The sequence below is a fragment of the Lissotriton helveticus genome, chromosome 2_1 (assembly GCF_964261635.1).
Source record: "Lissotriton helveticus chromosome 2_1, aLisHel1.1, whole genome shotgun sequence".
Classification (NCBI taxonomy): Eukaryota; Metazoa; Chordata; class Amphibia; order Caudata; family Salamandridae; genus Lissotriton; species Lissotriton helveticus.
In genome coordinates this window covers 1556396937-1556413755 of record NC_136059.1, presented here as the reverse complement: position 1 = coordinate 1556413755, position 16819 = coordinate 1556396937, and the positions used below count along the sequence as shown (strand labels likewise).

The window sequence follows — 16819 nt, the reverse complement described above, 5'->3', positions numbered from 1 at the left end:
TGGCCTCCTTGGAGTGTTGTTTGCCTGGCCTTTTCTTAAGGGGTGCTAGGGTGTCGGCGCAGGTGGACATCCATCGATGGAGGATGCGCGTTGCGGTGTTGGCGGCTGTAAGCGTTGGTGGAGTGGTGGTGCAGAGGGAGTTGACGAGAAGTTCTTCAGTGGCCTTAATCCAGCTGTGGGAGGGGAGCGATGATGGTGTATGGTGGGCATGGTGAAGACGTGATCTATACAATGATGGTTAGTTCAGGAGAGTCAGGTGGTGTGGCTGTAGTGGAAGTTCCCGCTGACCTAGAAGATGTGTTCAAGCGTGTGTCCAGCTATGTGGGTTTGTGCGGTGACTAGCTGCTTGAGTCAGATTTGGCGAGGTTCCCCAGGAGGGCGGTGGTGTTGTGGTCACTGGGTTCTCCAGGTGGAACTTGAGGTCTCCCAGTGGGATGTAGTTGGCGGATGGGAGAGCCTTGGTTGCAATGAGGCCGACAATGGCATCAGTGAATGGTGGTCCATAGCCCGGGGGGCCTGTAAATGAGGGTGCCGCAGTGGATGGTATTGGGGCTGGTCCGGATCCGGGAGTGGAGATGTTCCATTGACACAGTTGGGTCATTAGAGTGCGTGGTCAGTCGGAGTGTGCTTTTGTAGATGATGGCAATGCCTCCTGCTGGACGATCAGGGTGGTCCTTGCGGGTGATTTAGTAGCCGTCAGGATGGCGACGTCCTGTCCGGAGCAGAGGTTGATCCAGGTTTCCATGAAGAAGGCGATGTCTGAAGGGATGGCATCGAGGAGGTCCCAGATGTCTGTGGCGTATTTGTGGAGGGACCGCGAGTTGAGATGGATGAAGTTGAGCCGGTCGGGTGCGCTATTGGTCGGATGGGCTGCAAGAGGCACTGATGTGGCAGAAGGTGCATTTGCAGTTTTGACAGGTGCAGGGTGCAAGGGCAGGCTGCATGGCGTCCATGTTTGAGGGCAAGGAGGTTTGCTAGCGTCATAGCAGTAGAATGTCCGAGAGGCAGGGTCCCTGTCCCTGTTGCTGGGCACGGTACAGAGCCGGACGGACACAGACGGGCTTGCCTTTGACTTCCCTTCGGTGCACCAGTGGCATGTCCGCTGCGCATGGCCGCACAGCTTCCGCCATTAAGTAGTACTGCTGGGGGCTGGACAGCTGTGAGGCAGGAAACACGGGAAAGGACATTGGAGGGTGCGGGGACGTGGTTGATCACAGCGGCAACAAGGGAGAGGATAGGGAAAAAGGAACTGCAAAAAAGCACAGGAAAAACGCTCTACCACTGGACCACGAGGGATGAGGCGCAGGTAGGAGCCTGCGGGTGGAGGAGGGACTCGAACACCTGACCTCCGTGTCAGAGGAACAAGCAGCAGCAGATGGGGCAGCAGCATCAGCAACCAGACGGCGCAGCGCTTTGGATAGAGGAAGTCCACTAAGAGTTAGTCCCCCCGTACACCCAAAAGCAAACTAACAGGGGGCAAAGAAAGGCAGCACCACCAGGTTGCCTCTTCCGATCTGACAGTGGCGATCAGGTTCAGTGTTCCTTAGTTCCTCAGCGAGTAACAGCGGATCAAGCTACATACCCAAGGGCCTGGGTCAGAACCAGCCCGCGCCCCTGGCATCCACTGCCACCAGTGGCCGTTCTCCACGAATTGAGTGAGTTAGTGGAGTCCCCCACCAGTCTTGTGGGGTGCCCTCGGTGATGTAGGTCAGCCGCAGTGCAGGGATTGCTCAGGGCATGGTGTACGTCACCCACAGGTGCTGGACCTGGGCCTGATTTGCCCCAGGGCCTTCTCCACTTCGCGTCCCACAGTCTCACCTGGACATTGACACCGGGGCTCAATGCGCTGAACTCTCTCCAAATCTGTGACTCAGCCATCAGGAGCATCAGCCAGGTGGGATTTCACAAGCCTGGGTACAGCAGTCGCCTCCAATTTCACTGGGGAACCTCCAGATGCAAGTGTGGTAACAGGGTCTCCTTAGGCGCAAAGTTGCAGCGCTCCTGCCACACAAGTTTGTTACAGCTCAGGGGCCTCACCCACCACAGCGTCCGGCCAGCACAATATCCTACGGCCTGTGATGCAGAGAGGCGCGACACACCATTGATAATCTCCTCTGTGCACCCCGTGGAATGGTGGATCGTAGTATGTGCTGCAGACGTTTCTACGTTGGTGCGCAGGAACACCTCTACTGTTCACAGCGCCAAGGGGCGCAAGTCGGACTTCTCACACATGCCAGCAACTTGTCTCTATGCGACCTGCCAGATGTCTCCACTGGGTAAGGGCGATCGCTGCGCCTCAATGTCTATTGCCACGGCTCAGCGACTCCACAGCACCTCCGCATCCTACTCCAGGGATGCAGGCCCAGCGAGGTCTCTGGGCCCCGGTGACTGTCCGTGCTTTCAATGTTTTGGATGCCATGGTGTTGCAAGGAGTGCGCAATGAAAAGTGATGAATCACTGGTTTGGCACAGCGATGCACCTCTTTTCATAGATATAGCCCTGAATGTCCTCTCCCAATGGGACTCTGGCTGGTCATCCTAGCTTTTGGGTGGGGTTGGGGGGAGTGTTGATCTATGCTGCACTTAGCCCTGGCAACTCCATTCTGCCTTCATTGGTTTTATTTCCTATTTTTCATTGGAGATGGACTTATAGGCTATTTTTGCCTCTAGAGGCAAAAAAGTCACATTGGGCTTACTAACATGAGGTTTTTTACCGCTAATTGGCCTTTCGTCAGTTTTCTCCGGCTAACGTCAGAATTTGTATCGCCTTCACGCTAGTTTTACCACCAGTTTTCACCGCAGCTACCTGAAACTATTGCCATGTAGCAACGTATTATAAATACATCACTAACAGGGCGATAGTTTTTGGTAATAGGCCGCGTTAGGAAAACTGCTGCTAACTAGCGTTGGCATTAGTTCGCGACAGTTCTTGTACAAAAGCCCCTCTGTTTCTCCTGAATGGAAATTGATATTTGAGGAAGCCTTCAATCTGCCTTCAGAGCCAGTGCTTAACAAGTCTCAACGCCAATACGGGGACACATCCCCATCGCATCCATTGCCTCACCCACTTCCTCCTCATCGTTCTACTTCACCAACTCATATCACAGGGTTCGGCAAAGGGCAGCCACCGTTCAATTGGTGAAAATACATTAGCAGCCTGAGGAGGAGGAATTCCTTATCAAGACTCTCTCCTTCACCCAAAGGTGTATGCAGTATTTGCCTATGCTGAAAGGGATACTATCACTCACAATGTCTTTAAGGAACTGTTGAAGATGTGAGTCATAAGGCTGCAGGTGGACAAAAACCAAAAGGCATACCCCTCTGACCCACCTTACATCCGGGGTCAACCACCACCTGACGCAGCACGGAAGCATGCTAATTCTAAGGGCACAGGTGATGCACCCCTCCCAACCGGGAGAGTGAAAAGATTGATGCAGCAGCCAAACATGTCACTGTCCAGTCTGCCACACATTGGCATATTGCCAATTTAATGGGCCTGTTCTCCCGTTACAACCGAGCCCACTAGGATTTGATGGAAGACTTCATTCAGCACCTCTCGAACCAATATAGGAAACTGGGTCAAGTGTTGGTGGAAGAAGGTAAAATCATCTCTAAAACCAACATCAGATCCATCCTAGATGCAGCAGAATACCTCTGCTCGAGGCGGCAACAATAGTGTCCTCCATCGCATGCATGCCTGGCTGCAGTGTCTGAATTCAGCCGGTGCAACAACGATGACTAGCATCTGTTTGGACCACAAGTTGATGAGATGGTGGAGAAAATTAAGGACACAGACAGCCAAAGCCATGGGTGCCCTACAGACCCCTTCTGCCTGTTGCACTTTTCACCGCACACCGTTCCATGGAGCTGCTAAGGTCACTACAGCTGAGGTACCCACATTTTCCCTGGACAGCAGCAGCAGCAGCAACCACCCTCTCTTAGGTTACTACAGGGGAGGATACCAGGATAACAATAGAAGGGACAGGGGAAAAGGTGCAGCACCCAAAGGGGTGCACCTACCAAGCCGTGATTCACTTACCCTTTCCCCCAACCATCTAACATCTTTCAGGGGAAGGTGGCAATGGTTTCTGTCCTGTTGGGCAGAGATCACCTTGGACCAGTAGGTTCTAGATATCAAAGCAGAAGGTTACCGTCTAGAGCTAACAGAAACCCCACCAAACATTCCCCCCCACAGACACAAACTATCCCCGGAACATCATCATCTGCTCCAAGAGGAGATGCATGCAGTACTCAGGCAAGGGGCCATCAAGCGCGTGCTGCCCCAGCATAGTGGCAAAAGGGTATTCTCCCTATACTGGCATATTCCCAAATATAACAGGTCCCTAATGCCCATCCTTGACCTCAGGCCCATCAACAAGTACAACCTGTCAGAACACTTCCACATGGTGACACTCCAGGATGTCATTCCTCTACTACAGCAAGGCAACTCCATAACCACCCTCGACCTGAGGATGCCTACTTTCACATTCCAATCCACTCTGCACATCAACAGTTCCTCTGGTTTGTGGTAATCGGTCAGCATTATCAGTTCAGAGTGCTGCCCTTTGGAGTCACCAAAGCTTCCAGGATGTTAACAAATTGTTTTGCATTGGTAGCTACTCACCTCAGAAGGAGCGGTGTCCACGTCTTCCCTTACCAGCACCATTAGGTGATCAGGAGTGCAAGGATCAGCAATGCCTAGCACACTTACAAGCCACCATACATCTCTTACACAGCCCAGGTTTACCATCAATGCCACCAAGTCCCATCTCCAGCCCTTACAAATACGACCCTTCCACTGGGCTAACTCGACTCTCGCATAGCTAGAGAATACCCCAGCCCAGCAAGCGTACAGGCATTGCAAACACTGCTTCCTCTCTTTCAGCCAGATTGCTATTTAACGGTCAGGATGGTAATGCACCTCCAGGGCATGATGGCCTCTTCCCTTGCCATTGTCCCATATGCCAGGTTACACATGGATCCATTTCAGGAGGGTCTAGTAGCACCATGGTGACAGGTGGTGGGTCAGTGTGAGGATCCAGTGTTGATCTGGAGCTGTACTCATCGCTCTCTGTAGTGGTGGAATGCCAACAACCTTTTGGAGGTACGGCTCTTTCTGGACCCAGTTCCATACATGATTATCACAACAGACGCCCCGCTCACCCGTTGGGGAGCACATCTTCAAGAGCTTACCATACAAGGAGTGTAGACACCTGACCAATGGGGCAGCCACCTCAACCACCTGGAGTTGTTGACTATCCACCTAGCCGTCAAGTTGCTCCTCCCTCTCATTCAACACAGTGTAATTCTAGTCCGGGCAGACAACACAACTGCAATGTTTTATCTGCAGAAGCTGGGCGGCACATGCTCCCTGCAGTTGTCTGCTCTAGCTCAAAGCATTTAGCGGTGGGCGATACATCATGGAGTTCATCTCCTCATCAAGTACATGCCCGGAGTGAAAAACTACTCTGGAGACTTGCTCAACAAGATGCATCGACAAGTCTAGAATCGGGAGCCAGGTCTTGCTCCCGTACTTCCACCAATGGGGTTTCCCCCACGTAGACCTGTTTGCCACAGCTGACAACGCAAGCAAACTTCGCTTCCAGGCTTCCACAGTCCATGGGCAATACAAAATGTATGAACTGGTTAGGATATTTGCTTACGCTTTTTCACCTCTCCCACGTCTTCCATTTGTGGTTCTGAAGCTCCAGCAAACATCCCTCCCTGTCTCTCATCTTACTAGCACCAACCAGGGCCAGCCAGCACTGTTTCACCACCCTTCTCAACCACTCAATAGTGCCTCACAAGAAGATGCCCAAACAACTCAATCTTCTCTCCCAAAATCAAGGCACACTCGCATCCCAAACAGCTCAATCTTGCGATTTGGCTCCTGAAGTCCCAGAATTTGGCTACCTCAGAATGCATGACCATCCTTAATGAGTCACTAAGGCCTACAACCAGATCCTGCTATGCGGCCACATGAAAACGGTTCGAACACTTCTGTCTCCCTACCAAATTGATCCTTTCCAAGCAAGAGTCCAAGACATTGTTAGTTACCTGCTTCATTTGCAAAAGTCAGGTCTCGCTTATACCTCTGTCAGACTATGTAGGAGTGTAGGGTCTGCTTCCTATGGTTACCCCCACTTTTTGCTGTGATTCTCTGGTTTTTCGACTTTAATGTGGCTGTGGACCTGCTAATCAGGCCCACAGCCCAGCTGTTTTCTCTCTAAATTGATACCATATACTTTAGGTACATACCAGATTGGTTACTGGGTCACCCTTGTGAGCCCCTGTATAGTGTACCCTAGGTACCCAGGGCAAAGGGACACCCTAGGTCTACCAGGGCCTGCAGCGTGTATTGTGCCACCCCTGGTTTGCCTTCCAAACTGACACCACAGGTCTGTTCACACAGCCTGGGTAATGTGGTGTAATCACCCCTTACTTAGATATAGTATACCTCTATCTATATATACATATGGACACATATACACCTATAAGTCACTCTTATGGCAGGCCTTGACAATCCTGGAGGCAGAATGCTTGGTTTTATGTGAGAGGGTGCCCTAGCATGAGCTGAGCCCCTCTGCAGCTTTCGGAACCATCTTCTTATAGCTGTTCTATGATATAGCCATACCATATACTCCTAAGTGCATTATAATCCTCGCGGTTAATGCTAACTTTAGTTTGGCTTTATCAAAACATGTTGTGTAAGGTGTCACTTTGGAATACTACCCCCCCCCCCCCCCCCCGCCAGTCCTGGCGGCGGGGGTAGCATTCCACCCTTCTAGAGGGAGAAGACATGTAGTTACTGGTTTACCCGGTTAAAGTTAAACAGAGCCTCAGCATCACAAAATGGATGCTGCTGCCACGGACACGAGTCTGCCCTCCTGCTGCTGGACGAAACTCCGGCAGGGGAGGCCTGGACAATAGGTTTCCTGCCCAGGGAGGCAGGCTCTTTGTGTATTGGGGCAGTCAGGGCTGCATTCAGTGAATGCTTTCCATACACTGCCTGGGGCACAATAGGTGCTCCATGCATTTCCCAGTTCAAACCGGTTGCTGGGGCACTCAGCCCCAGTTTTGGCGGGAAAGGGTGTAACCACCCCCACCCCAGGTCCACCCATAGGAGGGACCTTAAAGGTAGTCCAACCCCTAAACGTAGTATAAGTATAGGATCCTAGTCCCTAGGACTTTAGATTACCCTGGACGAAACTCTGAAACATATATCCTGGACCTTCGACATTCCATTTCGAATGGAAGATGGAAGACATCTCCCTTGTGGTCAAGGAGTGACCACCCTGTTCAAACAGGCACCAAAAGCATCTTTGTCTGCATTTTTTAGGCTCCGCCGGATCCCGAAGAATCTGCTACACAGGACATGGACTTCCAGACATGTCTGACCGCGACATTTGCTCACAGCAAAGCTGAGACCCGTGGCGGACACGAGAGATGTGGGACCGGAACTCCTGGACATTCTGCATTTTGCTACCTGCATCAACTTCCCGAGGTATCCCGAAGTTGTGCATTGGGGTGCTTGAAGCCCCTGACCCGAGCAACTTTTGCACCGAAGCTCGAAGCTCCACACTCCACGAGTGGCCCGTGGGCTCGCTTTGTGCATTTCCGCTAAACGCGTCTTCGTGGTTCCTAGTCTGTTGGCTAGTGATCCCCCAAGAAGTCAATCCTTTACTTTAACTTGCTTTCCTGGTTGCTCCAGGCTTGCTCCAACTTCCCTTCAAAGGAGAAGTTCCACAGGCCTTGCTGGTCTGCACCGAAGCCAATCTCGATATTCTGCATGGATTGCGTTTGCCAAGGCTTGTTGGGTCCAATCCGGATACCGACACCGCAGTCAACTAGATCCTTCGTGGGACAGCTCGAAGCCAGCTCCTGGTCATCGTCGATCCCTCCTGGTCCTCGTGGCTGAAGAGACCAACTTCACCTTTTCACCTGGAAGCACCCGACATCTGGTGGCATCTTTCTATCGCCGCCCTGGTCCTGGCAAGTGGCCCAGACTCTGTCTCCTCTGTTTTCAGGTTCTTCAGATCTTCGATCCACCCTTGGATCCACCCGGACACTTTTCCTCTGGTCGCCTGCAGCACTTCTTTGCAGCTCTCCATTGAAAACAACGACGAAACCTGACACGAAAAGGCACCTATGCACCCGGCTTCCCTGGGTGAGGTAATACGAGTACTCCGGTGCTCCCGTGGGTCTTGACTCTCGAAGTGTCCTGGTTTAAAAGGGTTCCATCGTAGTCCATCCGGAAGTGTCCTTAAATTGTAAAATTGTAACTTGTTTGTTTCCCATAGAAAGTCAATGGTAACCTGCGGCTGTGTTTAGACACTTCACGCCTCTCCCGTGGGCCTCCTACTTCCTAACCTTTGGTTGTTTAGCGTAGCCCCAGCGATTCCACAGGCCCCAGGCCTGCTTTCTATTTCAGACGTGGTTCTTATACCACTATTTTAGTATATGGTTTGTGAGGCCCCTAGGGCATAACTTATACTGTGCAACTTATCGTATGCTAATTGAGTAACTTGTATTGTACTTTTACCTCTGACCTCATAAAGAGTGCAGAGGGGTTGTGTTTAGAATAAATACATATATATTTGATATATACCTTGTGTGGTGTTCTTTCATTTGGTACTCAAGAGATTATAAATGGTAAAACAACTAGCTTAATTCGCTTTCTGAATTCTTAGCCTCAAGACTGCTCACCATTGCTACCCCTAGGATAGCTTTCTATAGGTTGACTTTACAACCACCATCAGTAAGGGTCGATTAGACTGGTGCAAGGTGCCTACTAGAACTAGTGGACATCATATGCCAGGCTAACTTCTCACAGACTACACTTAGATGCTGTTGCTGCTTATGTCCATAACCTTGACCACACTTCGCGTTTTTTGGTTTCCTATCATCAAAGCCTCTATGGAAGAGCTCAAAAGGATTATTCCACCACCGGTGCCACCCGTTCGTGTGCAGAGCCTCAACATTGTTCTCACTAGACTAATAGGCCCTACCTTTGAAGCACTACACTCTTGCCCCTTATAGTTTCTCTCCTGGGGGGGTGACTTTCCTAGTCGCCATCCCTTCTCTCAAGCATGTTAGTGAGATACAGGCCCTTACCCTGGAAAAACCTTTTTTCCAGGTACACCAAGAGAGCATTCAGAACAAACCCCAAATACCTGCCTAAGGTAGTCTCTAGCTTCCACCTCATTCAAACCATAGAACTCCCTGTGTTATTCCCACATCCAGAATCAGTAGCTGAACCCGCTCTTTGCACATTAGATGTCAAAAGAACGCTATGTATTACATTTACAGGACAAGCCCCTTCCGTAAGACAGAGCAACTCTTTTTCTCTTTCTCCAACCTCACAAAGCAAGTGCTCTCTCTGCTATAGGTATAGCACGCTTTCTTGTCAAATGCATACACTCCTGTTATGCTATCGACAAAAGTCCTTTGCCTGTCCTTCCCAGACCCTACTCAACCCACAAAAAAGGAGCTTGAATGGCTTTCTTGGGTAATATTCCTATACCTAACATCTGCAAAGCAGTTACATGGTCTACCCCCCACACATTTACTAAAGAATTCTGTGTGGATGTTTTAGCTTGCTGACAAACGAACGTTGGGCAGGCTGTCCTTTGTACACTTTCTTCTAATTTTCTGCAATTTTCTGCAACATCCTTAGGCTAACCACCACTTTCTGGGATGACTGCTTCACAGTCTTAGCACAATATGTGTATCTGCAGCTACAGATGCCATGAACAGAAAATGTTGCTTATCCTTCAAGCAGCTGTTCGTGGCATGTAGTTCTATAGGTTCACATGTGCCTCCCCTCCTCCCCAGATGCCTTTAGATGTTGCAAATGCTTTCCATTTTCATCCTTAATTTTTCCTTTGCATGGTCTTCTTTTGGTATATCTCGATTTTCCATTTATATACAAAGCCTTCATACAGAAGAAAACAATCTAACAATGGAACCAGTGCCCGTGTGTATTATCAGCAATAAGTGTAGTCGCTATACATTGTAACTCAAAAAGACTTCTTCGAAGAAAAACAACTTGCACACGTCTAAGCCCAACTCTAGAGGGCAGGTGTCTGCACAGCATGTGAATCTACAGCACTATATGCCACAAACAGAAGTTCACAGGGTAAGTAGTGTTTTCCTTCCTCCCCTTCCCACTTTCATTCCAAAAGAATCAACCCTGAATTTACACCAGAGCACTTGGATAATGGATGTACTTGCTGGACAGATCAGTGTATGAAAATGGGCGATTTGAATAATGCCAACAATGTCAAGGGTTCTGAACAGATAAAGGCAGGCTTCACCACCCTAAAATTGAAAGATTTTGGGCCTGATTTAGAGTTTTGGAGATGGTATACTCTGTCACAAACGTGACAGATAGCCTGTCCCAATTATTACATGTGCATTATATCTGTTGACTATTGTAATAAGACAGGATATTTGTCATGTTGTGACAGAGTAACCCGTCTGCCAAACTCTAAATCAGGCCTTTCTTTAGATATAACCAACTCTGGCTCTGGATCCTTCACTTATTAAACAGGTGACACTCGGATCACTGTCTACTTTGGGAAAAGACATATAGGAGAAAGCCGTATGTATACTTGGGCACCTATTCTGAGTAATTTAGTAATCCTCCAGGTAAGTTCAGTCCACGAAAGTTCTAATGCCTGAAGTACCGGTAAGTCCACAGACCTGGAGTTACCAGGGGATTACAAGTTAGACCCTGAGGGTCCCCTTAGAAATCCTGAGTTTCTGGGGAATTTGTAATTCTAGGTCAGATTCCCCCTGGTAATTTCCTCTTTTCTCCCTAGATTTTCATACACAGAGATAGTTTTTTTTTCACACGAGATTTCGTCTCCTGAAAGCAAACAGACTCGCTGTGTTCCTGCAGATCTTAAAATTCAGATGCATCCGGTATTTGCTGTTACTGGGCCCATCGGAAATTAGACGTCAATCTTAATTCATGTCTGTTGTCGGTAGACCGTGTGGCAGTGCATTGCAAGGGTTTGCCTATAAACAATAAGGTATATCGGCCATGGACTAAATGACTTGGATCCTAAATGAAAACCAATGTTAAACTTCTTGGCAAAAGAATTTTGAGAATTGACATGCCCACAATATCTCTTAAGTCATAATAATAATTCCATCAGAGTGGTGTCATATGCTCCAGGGCCAGCTCCAATCTGATGGAGAGAGGATGCAAAGGATTTACAATCCTAATGAGTGCCTAGTCCTTGGGACTTCCTGTGAGCCTGGGGTAAACCAATGCTGAATCTGGTAAAGCTGAACATTGGCTTGGAATGGGAGAGGTTGAGGAGAAGAGTTTGTTTTTATCATTTTTTGAGTTTTGACGATTTCCCCCATGTGGGGGTGGTTCTCTATTAGATGCTGCTGCTAGTGGCTAATCTGACCTTCTGAACTAGGGGTGTTTGCCTGTTGTGTTAAAAAGTTACATAAAGGTCCTTTCAATCTATAGATAGATGTTACAGCACTTGCATTGTAAATGCCTAAGTGCACCTTGCGTCATTCACATGCCAACAAGGCCCTGCTTTACCTTTAGACTCTGCCTCTGTATTGCCTATGGGGCTTTAGGAACTGTTAAATTGATGTTGTAATTGGCAAATTTCATGTATTTTATTAATTCCACTTCCCTCAGTGTTTAAACAGGCTATTGTTCTCTGGCGACAGTCAGCGTTTGTAGGAAACCAGATTATTAGGCCATGGGGGCTAGAGAGGCCTCTGTCTTGATATGAGTTGTGTCTGAGCTCTGACACAGACACATTTAGTACCTAAAAGTAAACATAGGTTTTCAAAAGGAATCTCTAACTACTTAGCCTTGGTACCTTGGAACAAGCAGCAAGGCCTTTTTAGGAGAAAAGTGCATGTGATACATGTAAAATAACACCACACCTCATCAACATTATGGTTAAAAAAAACAAGCTAACATTACCAACCCAATTGAGTTAAAAGAAAACAAATGATTGATTGAAATGAAGTGCATTTGATGCAGCGATCAGGCCATATTAAAGAATTGCGATAGATTATTTTAATGAAAGACGGTTTTCAGCATTACAAATGTATCCACACCAATAAACTGCCTAAGATTTTAGAAGATAACCACTTGGTGGGGATGGTTACCCATGCATTTGTTTTTGGGCACTGAAACAAAATAATGCCTCACAGGGAAAAGCTTTAAAGCAAATGCTTTTAGGGAAATGCTTTCCTTCAAAAATCGTAGTTCCACTAATAAAACTCGAATGAAACCAAATGTCCTGGTCTTCTGTACTTGTAGCCAAATTCTATATTTTTTTAAGGATTCTGGACAACCTAACAGGGAAAGTTGGGAATCTGTGATGGCTTTCTGTAGTGTGCTGCATTTCTCACTCTGGGCTACGTGAGAAGGATTTGTGAATTTTTTCATTCAGTTGTCCCAAGTCAAAACCCACAACAAAAATTGTACTTAAAAGACCCTACTGCCAATGCCAAAGGATATGATCTATGTTTCACACGTATTAAGCCCGCCTATCTACTACTAGGATTTGCACATCCAAGGTGGTTCCTTTTTTTAGAAATTGCTCAGCATCCCTCAAACAATCAAATGTCCGTTTATGGTTTTAAACCAAATATTGCAGCTATCTCCCACTTGCTCATACTTGGTAACAGATGATAGGTGATATTTATTATTTATTTTTATACAGCGGATTTCTATCGTGCTTTTTCACTTTGAGACATTAGTGACTTTACAGAGAATTCGAAACCATATACAGAGAACAAGTAACAATAAAGACAGTGGAACATAAGTGTCAATTAAGAAATTCAATTGGCGATGTTGTAGTACGTTGCTTGTTGTTCTTGTCTCATTTGAAAAGTAGTGTCGCTGAGCACAACTGCAGGTTGAAGATTATAAACAGATTGGTACTTGTTTAAAGGATTGTGTTCAATTTGATTCATTCAAGTATCGTTGCAAAAGGCGTGTTTTAGTGATAGCTTTCATATCTTTAATTATGACCTACTTAACAGCAATTTCCTTTGAGTATACAAAAATAAAGCTCATATAAATAAATGTTTCGGTGATCAAATTAACGGATCTATAAAACAATTTAAAAGTCAACCGTGAATAAATTGGACTACATGGGGAAGATCACAAAATGTTTTTCTCCGGTGTAGCATTCCACAGTGCTGAGATCTGAAGAAAGAAGATTATGTCATCTGCTAGCCTGCTCTGTAGTGTCTTGCATATCCTACCCTGGCCACTACAAAAAGACAAGTGTTCACATAAGTCTAATATCTTCACAAGACAGTTTAGATAGACTAAGGTTTAGCGGGCACAAATAGCGACAGAGTGAGGAGCAGCATGCTTCAACGAAGCACGTAATTTACTTGAGTGACACATGCCAGCAGGACACGTAGGAAAAGGCAAATTGTTTTGCGTAGCTCAAAATCAGCGTGCATAAGGAGTGATGAAATAGCAGTTTGGATAGAAAGTGGTTGGATGGCTGTAAAGGAATGAGACATGTGGGCCTAATCTCAACCCCTCTCTGTGTAAATCATCCAAATACCTATTGGAAAAGGCAAACAAGATGCCAATGTTATACCAGAAAGAAATTAAATTATTGAAGTAAGTAGATAGTTATGCATTTATGATAGGTGCTGATTATAACCCTTGTATTCCTTTCACTTGAATGATGTCATTCTAGTAGCTGCAAGAAGCTCATCTTCATAATAATATAATTCCGTCATGAAAACTGCTAAACGGAATTGTGGAAACCAAAAAGGGCCCAGAATAAGCTCTAGTTGCATGCAGATTTTGTCAAATAACACGGAGCCTTTTTTGAGTTCTTGTTTACCAGTAGAGTTCTGTGACTGTTAAGATTTAAGTGCCTTCCTTCCATTTTCCCACAGCCCCTGCACTAAATCCTCTAAAAAAAATAATTTCGAAAAAGTTGTGCTAAATTATAAATTGGGGCCACGTAATGTGCTGTAACAAATTGGCTTGGTAATATAATCTTGCTTGTTTCCTAAACTCTTCATAGTTACAATGAGTCCACTGTTATGGCTTTTTGCTCAACGTGAAAATTAAGTTTTAAATCTGTACATTTTGCTATACATTGTGAATTAAAAGAGCGAATATCCAATTGTATTTAGTGAAGAAAGGGGCATTTCAAGCAAATGCTTTTTTGTATCTCATTGGTATTTATATAGCTGTTTTCACACCCCTTCCGAGGTTTAAAGTGCTTTCACAATTGTTGAATAAGCAGGTACTCCAAATATATAATATATATGGTGCTTAATATCCCTGACGAGGACGTGAAAGCACTCTGATTTTTGTATGTGTTTCCTAGGCGCTCTTCGGGTTCATGGTTGAAAGAAAGTTGGATGTAGGGTGTCCTATGTGGGAAAAGGTTTGAAGCATGTAAGGAGTGTTGCAAGGACCTCATACATATGAGCATGTGAGATGCAAGTGTGAGATGGTCACAGCCATGTATGCAGGCACTTCCAAAATATACGTTGATATTGTTATATATGAGTTGCCATTAATGGTGCATGCATAGATCACAGTTAGAACACCTTATTGATTCCATGTATAGTTGCGAGAATGTTTCAGTGTTCTTTCAGTACAATGTCTGACCCAAGGGTGCTGTGGACTTAAATTTAACCTGCTGCATTTGACAAACTTTCCTGCAGTGCTTTGGTGCCTTATATATGGCGTTACTATATGGGCTTCTACAGCCTGGGTCATTTTTTGAGGACATTTTTATTTCTCTTCTGGATTCTAGGTGGTTGTTATCTGACAGTTAGTGAGGCAAAGGTGACAGCACTATTGTAGGGCAAGCCTTTATTGTGGAATAAGAGGGGGTAGTAAGTGAGACATGAGCTAAAGGGTACAAACCGGTTGCAACAAATTATTTATTGTAGATTAATGTGAGGCTTTGGGGGTAGGGAGATTATTAATGTAGGTTGGCCTAATTATGGAAGTCGTGAGCCTTCAGTGTGGTTTTGAGCCCAGGTAGTTCACAGTGGATAAAGTTCAAATGTTGGTATCTTAAAAGGGAAGAAATCGAAATCCAGGAGATGTGCAGGGATGCTGGGAACAACCAGGAAATGTTGGACTGCTGTGCAAATTTTTCAGGAAAAAACATAGTCTGGGAGAGTGTATTGGAAGTATGTATGTGTGCATGTTACTGATTCTTGGATGACTTAGAACCAGGTTAAGAAGTTTACCTCTAGTGCTAAAATTTGCAGACAGATGTCCTATCTGGTGTCTGTTAGCATGAGTTTGGGTGGTTTCATTCGGAGAAAAGGAAACCCACTAAAAGACAACTTCCCTAATCAAACTGCCATTTTTATGGGGGATTTGACAGTATGAAGTAGACCTTTATAGACGGGTTTTCCTGATTAGTAACTTGAATCTAACTTGAAACTAGAAGAAGAATTCAAATCCCCAAGGGAGATAGCATAGCGGTTGTAGACTGAAGGATCGAGGACGAAGCCCTGGGGTACCTCAACTAGCCTAACCAAGGATCATAAAAGGGAAGTGCACCATGTGACATAGAACAAGCGTTTGTACAGGTACGAGGCACACCAGTTGAACGCTTTGATTCATCCATTACCTCCCCCGTTGCACCCACATCACCCCCACCTCAGGCAGCAGCTTTTGCTCCCAGTCCAGAAACAATGCCAGTTGAAGCTCCTCACACATGCATTCAAGGCACTGCACAACACCAGACACTCCTACTTCAACCACCGCCTCAACTTCCACCAACCCTCCAGGCACCTTCTCTCTGCCTCTCTCTCATTCGCCCATGCACCCCGCGTACCCAAAAGCAGAGTGGTAAGGTGATCTTTCTCCCACCTTGCAGCAAAGTCCTGGAATGGCCTCCCCGCCACATCAGGAATTCCATGTCACTACTCGAATTATGAAAAAAGCTGAAGACCTAGCTCTTCGACTAGTACACCAGTCCCTCTATCGTCCTCAGCCAGACTTAGATAACACCCTCCTAGGGATTGGATACCCTCACAAGTAAAAATCAGCACTCTACAAATCCAATAACATAACAAAGCTGAGCCACAATTTCCAGTAAGATCTATAAGCATTGCAGTATAGTTGATATTCTCAATGTTACATTTGAATCAAAGAGGTTTAAAATGTGTAATTGTGAGGACTTGTTGCAAGGATTTTAAAATTTCATCTATATGTTCTTTCTGTTGCAGCTGATCTTCCACCAGACTGTCCTCATTTAATTGTTGGGAAACTCATGAAACATTTCACAGTGCTAAGCTACAACAATGGACAGTAAGGAATCCTCTCTGCATGTTGTCTGTGAAGTATTTTATTATTTCATTGTTTTGTGTGTTACATTTTGCCTACGAATAACTTTGAACTCAATTATGGTTTCTCTTTTAAGCAAAACCTCTAAAATAGTTAATGATTGACATGTAAGTGGTACTGCAATACTTTTTATTCATGACTAATTTACTTCTGTCAAGATAGGCATGGATTATGCAACATAGTGATAAAAAAATTATGAAGGAAATCATTTCAGTATTAAATTACATCAATGTTATTGGAAAGTTAAGATGAAGAAATATTTTTACTAAGTTATAAATGAAAGGTGCACTAGGGCTTGAATTCCAGGTTAGGAGATAAACGTTATATTCAACAAAGAGGGAGGAACCCTACTATTGTGACAATAGGGACTGGGTAAGTCAAGTGAAAAAGTAAACAACGTCCCTAATACCTAATGTCTGGAATATTAATAAGTGAGGGGCACACAATAAAGGTAAAAACATATGTTCACCACATGGTT

The 16819-nt window shown here is 45.9% G+C and overlaps 1 protein-coding gene across 1 annotated transcript in view; it reads left to right on the top strand.

Moving 5' to 3' along the window:
- The window catches only part of POLR1E (RNA polymerase I subunit E), a 241850-nt gene that overhangs the window by 161672 nt on the left and 63359 nt on the right, over positions 1-16819 (top strand). The window contains exon 10 of the mRNA XM_078676521.1: positions 16224-16305. Within this exon, the coding sequence (XP_078532647.1) occupies positions 16224-16305 (82 nt within the window). The remainder of the gene's footprint in view (positions 1-16223; positions 16306-16819) is intronic.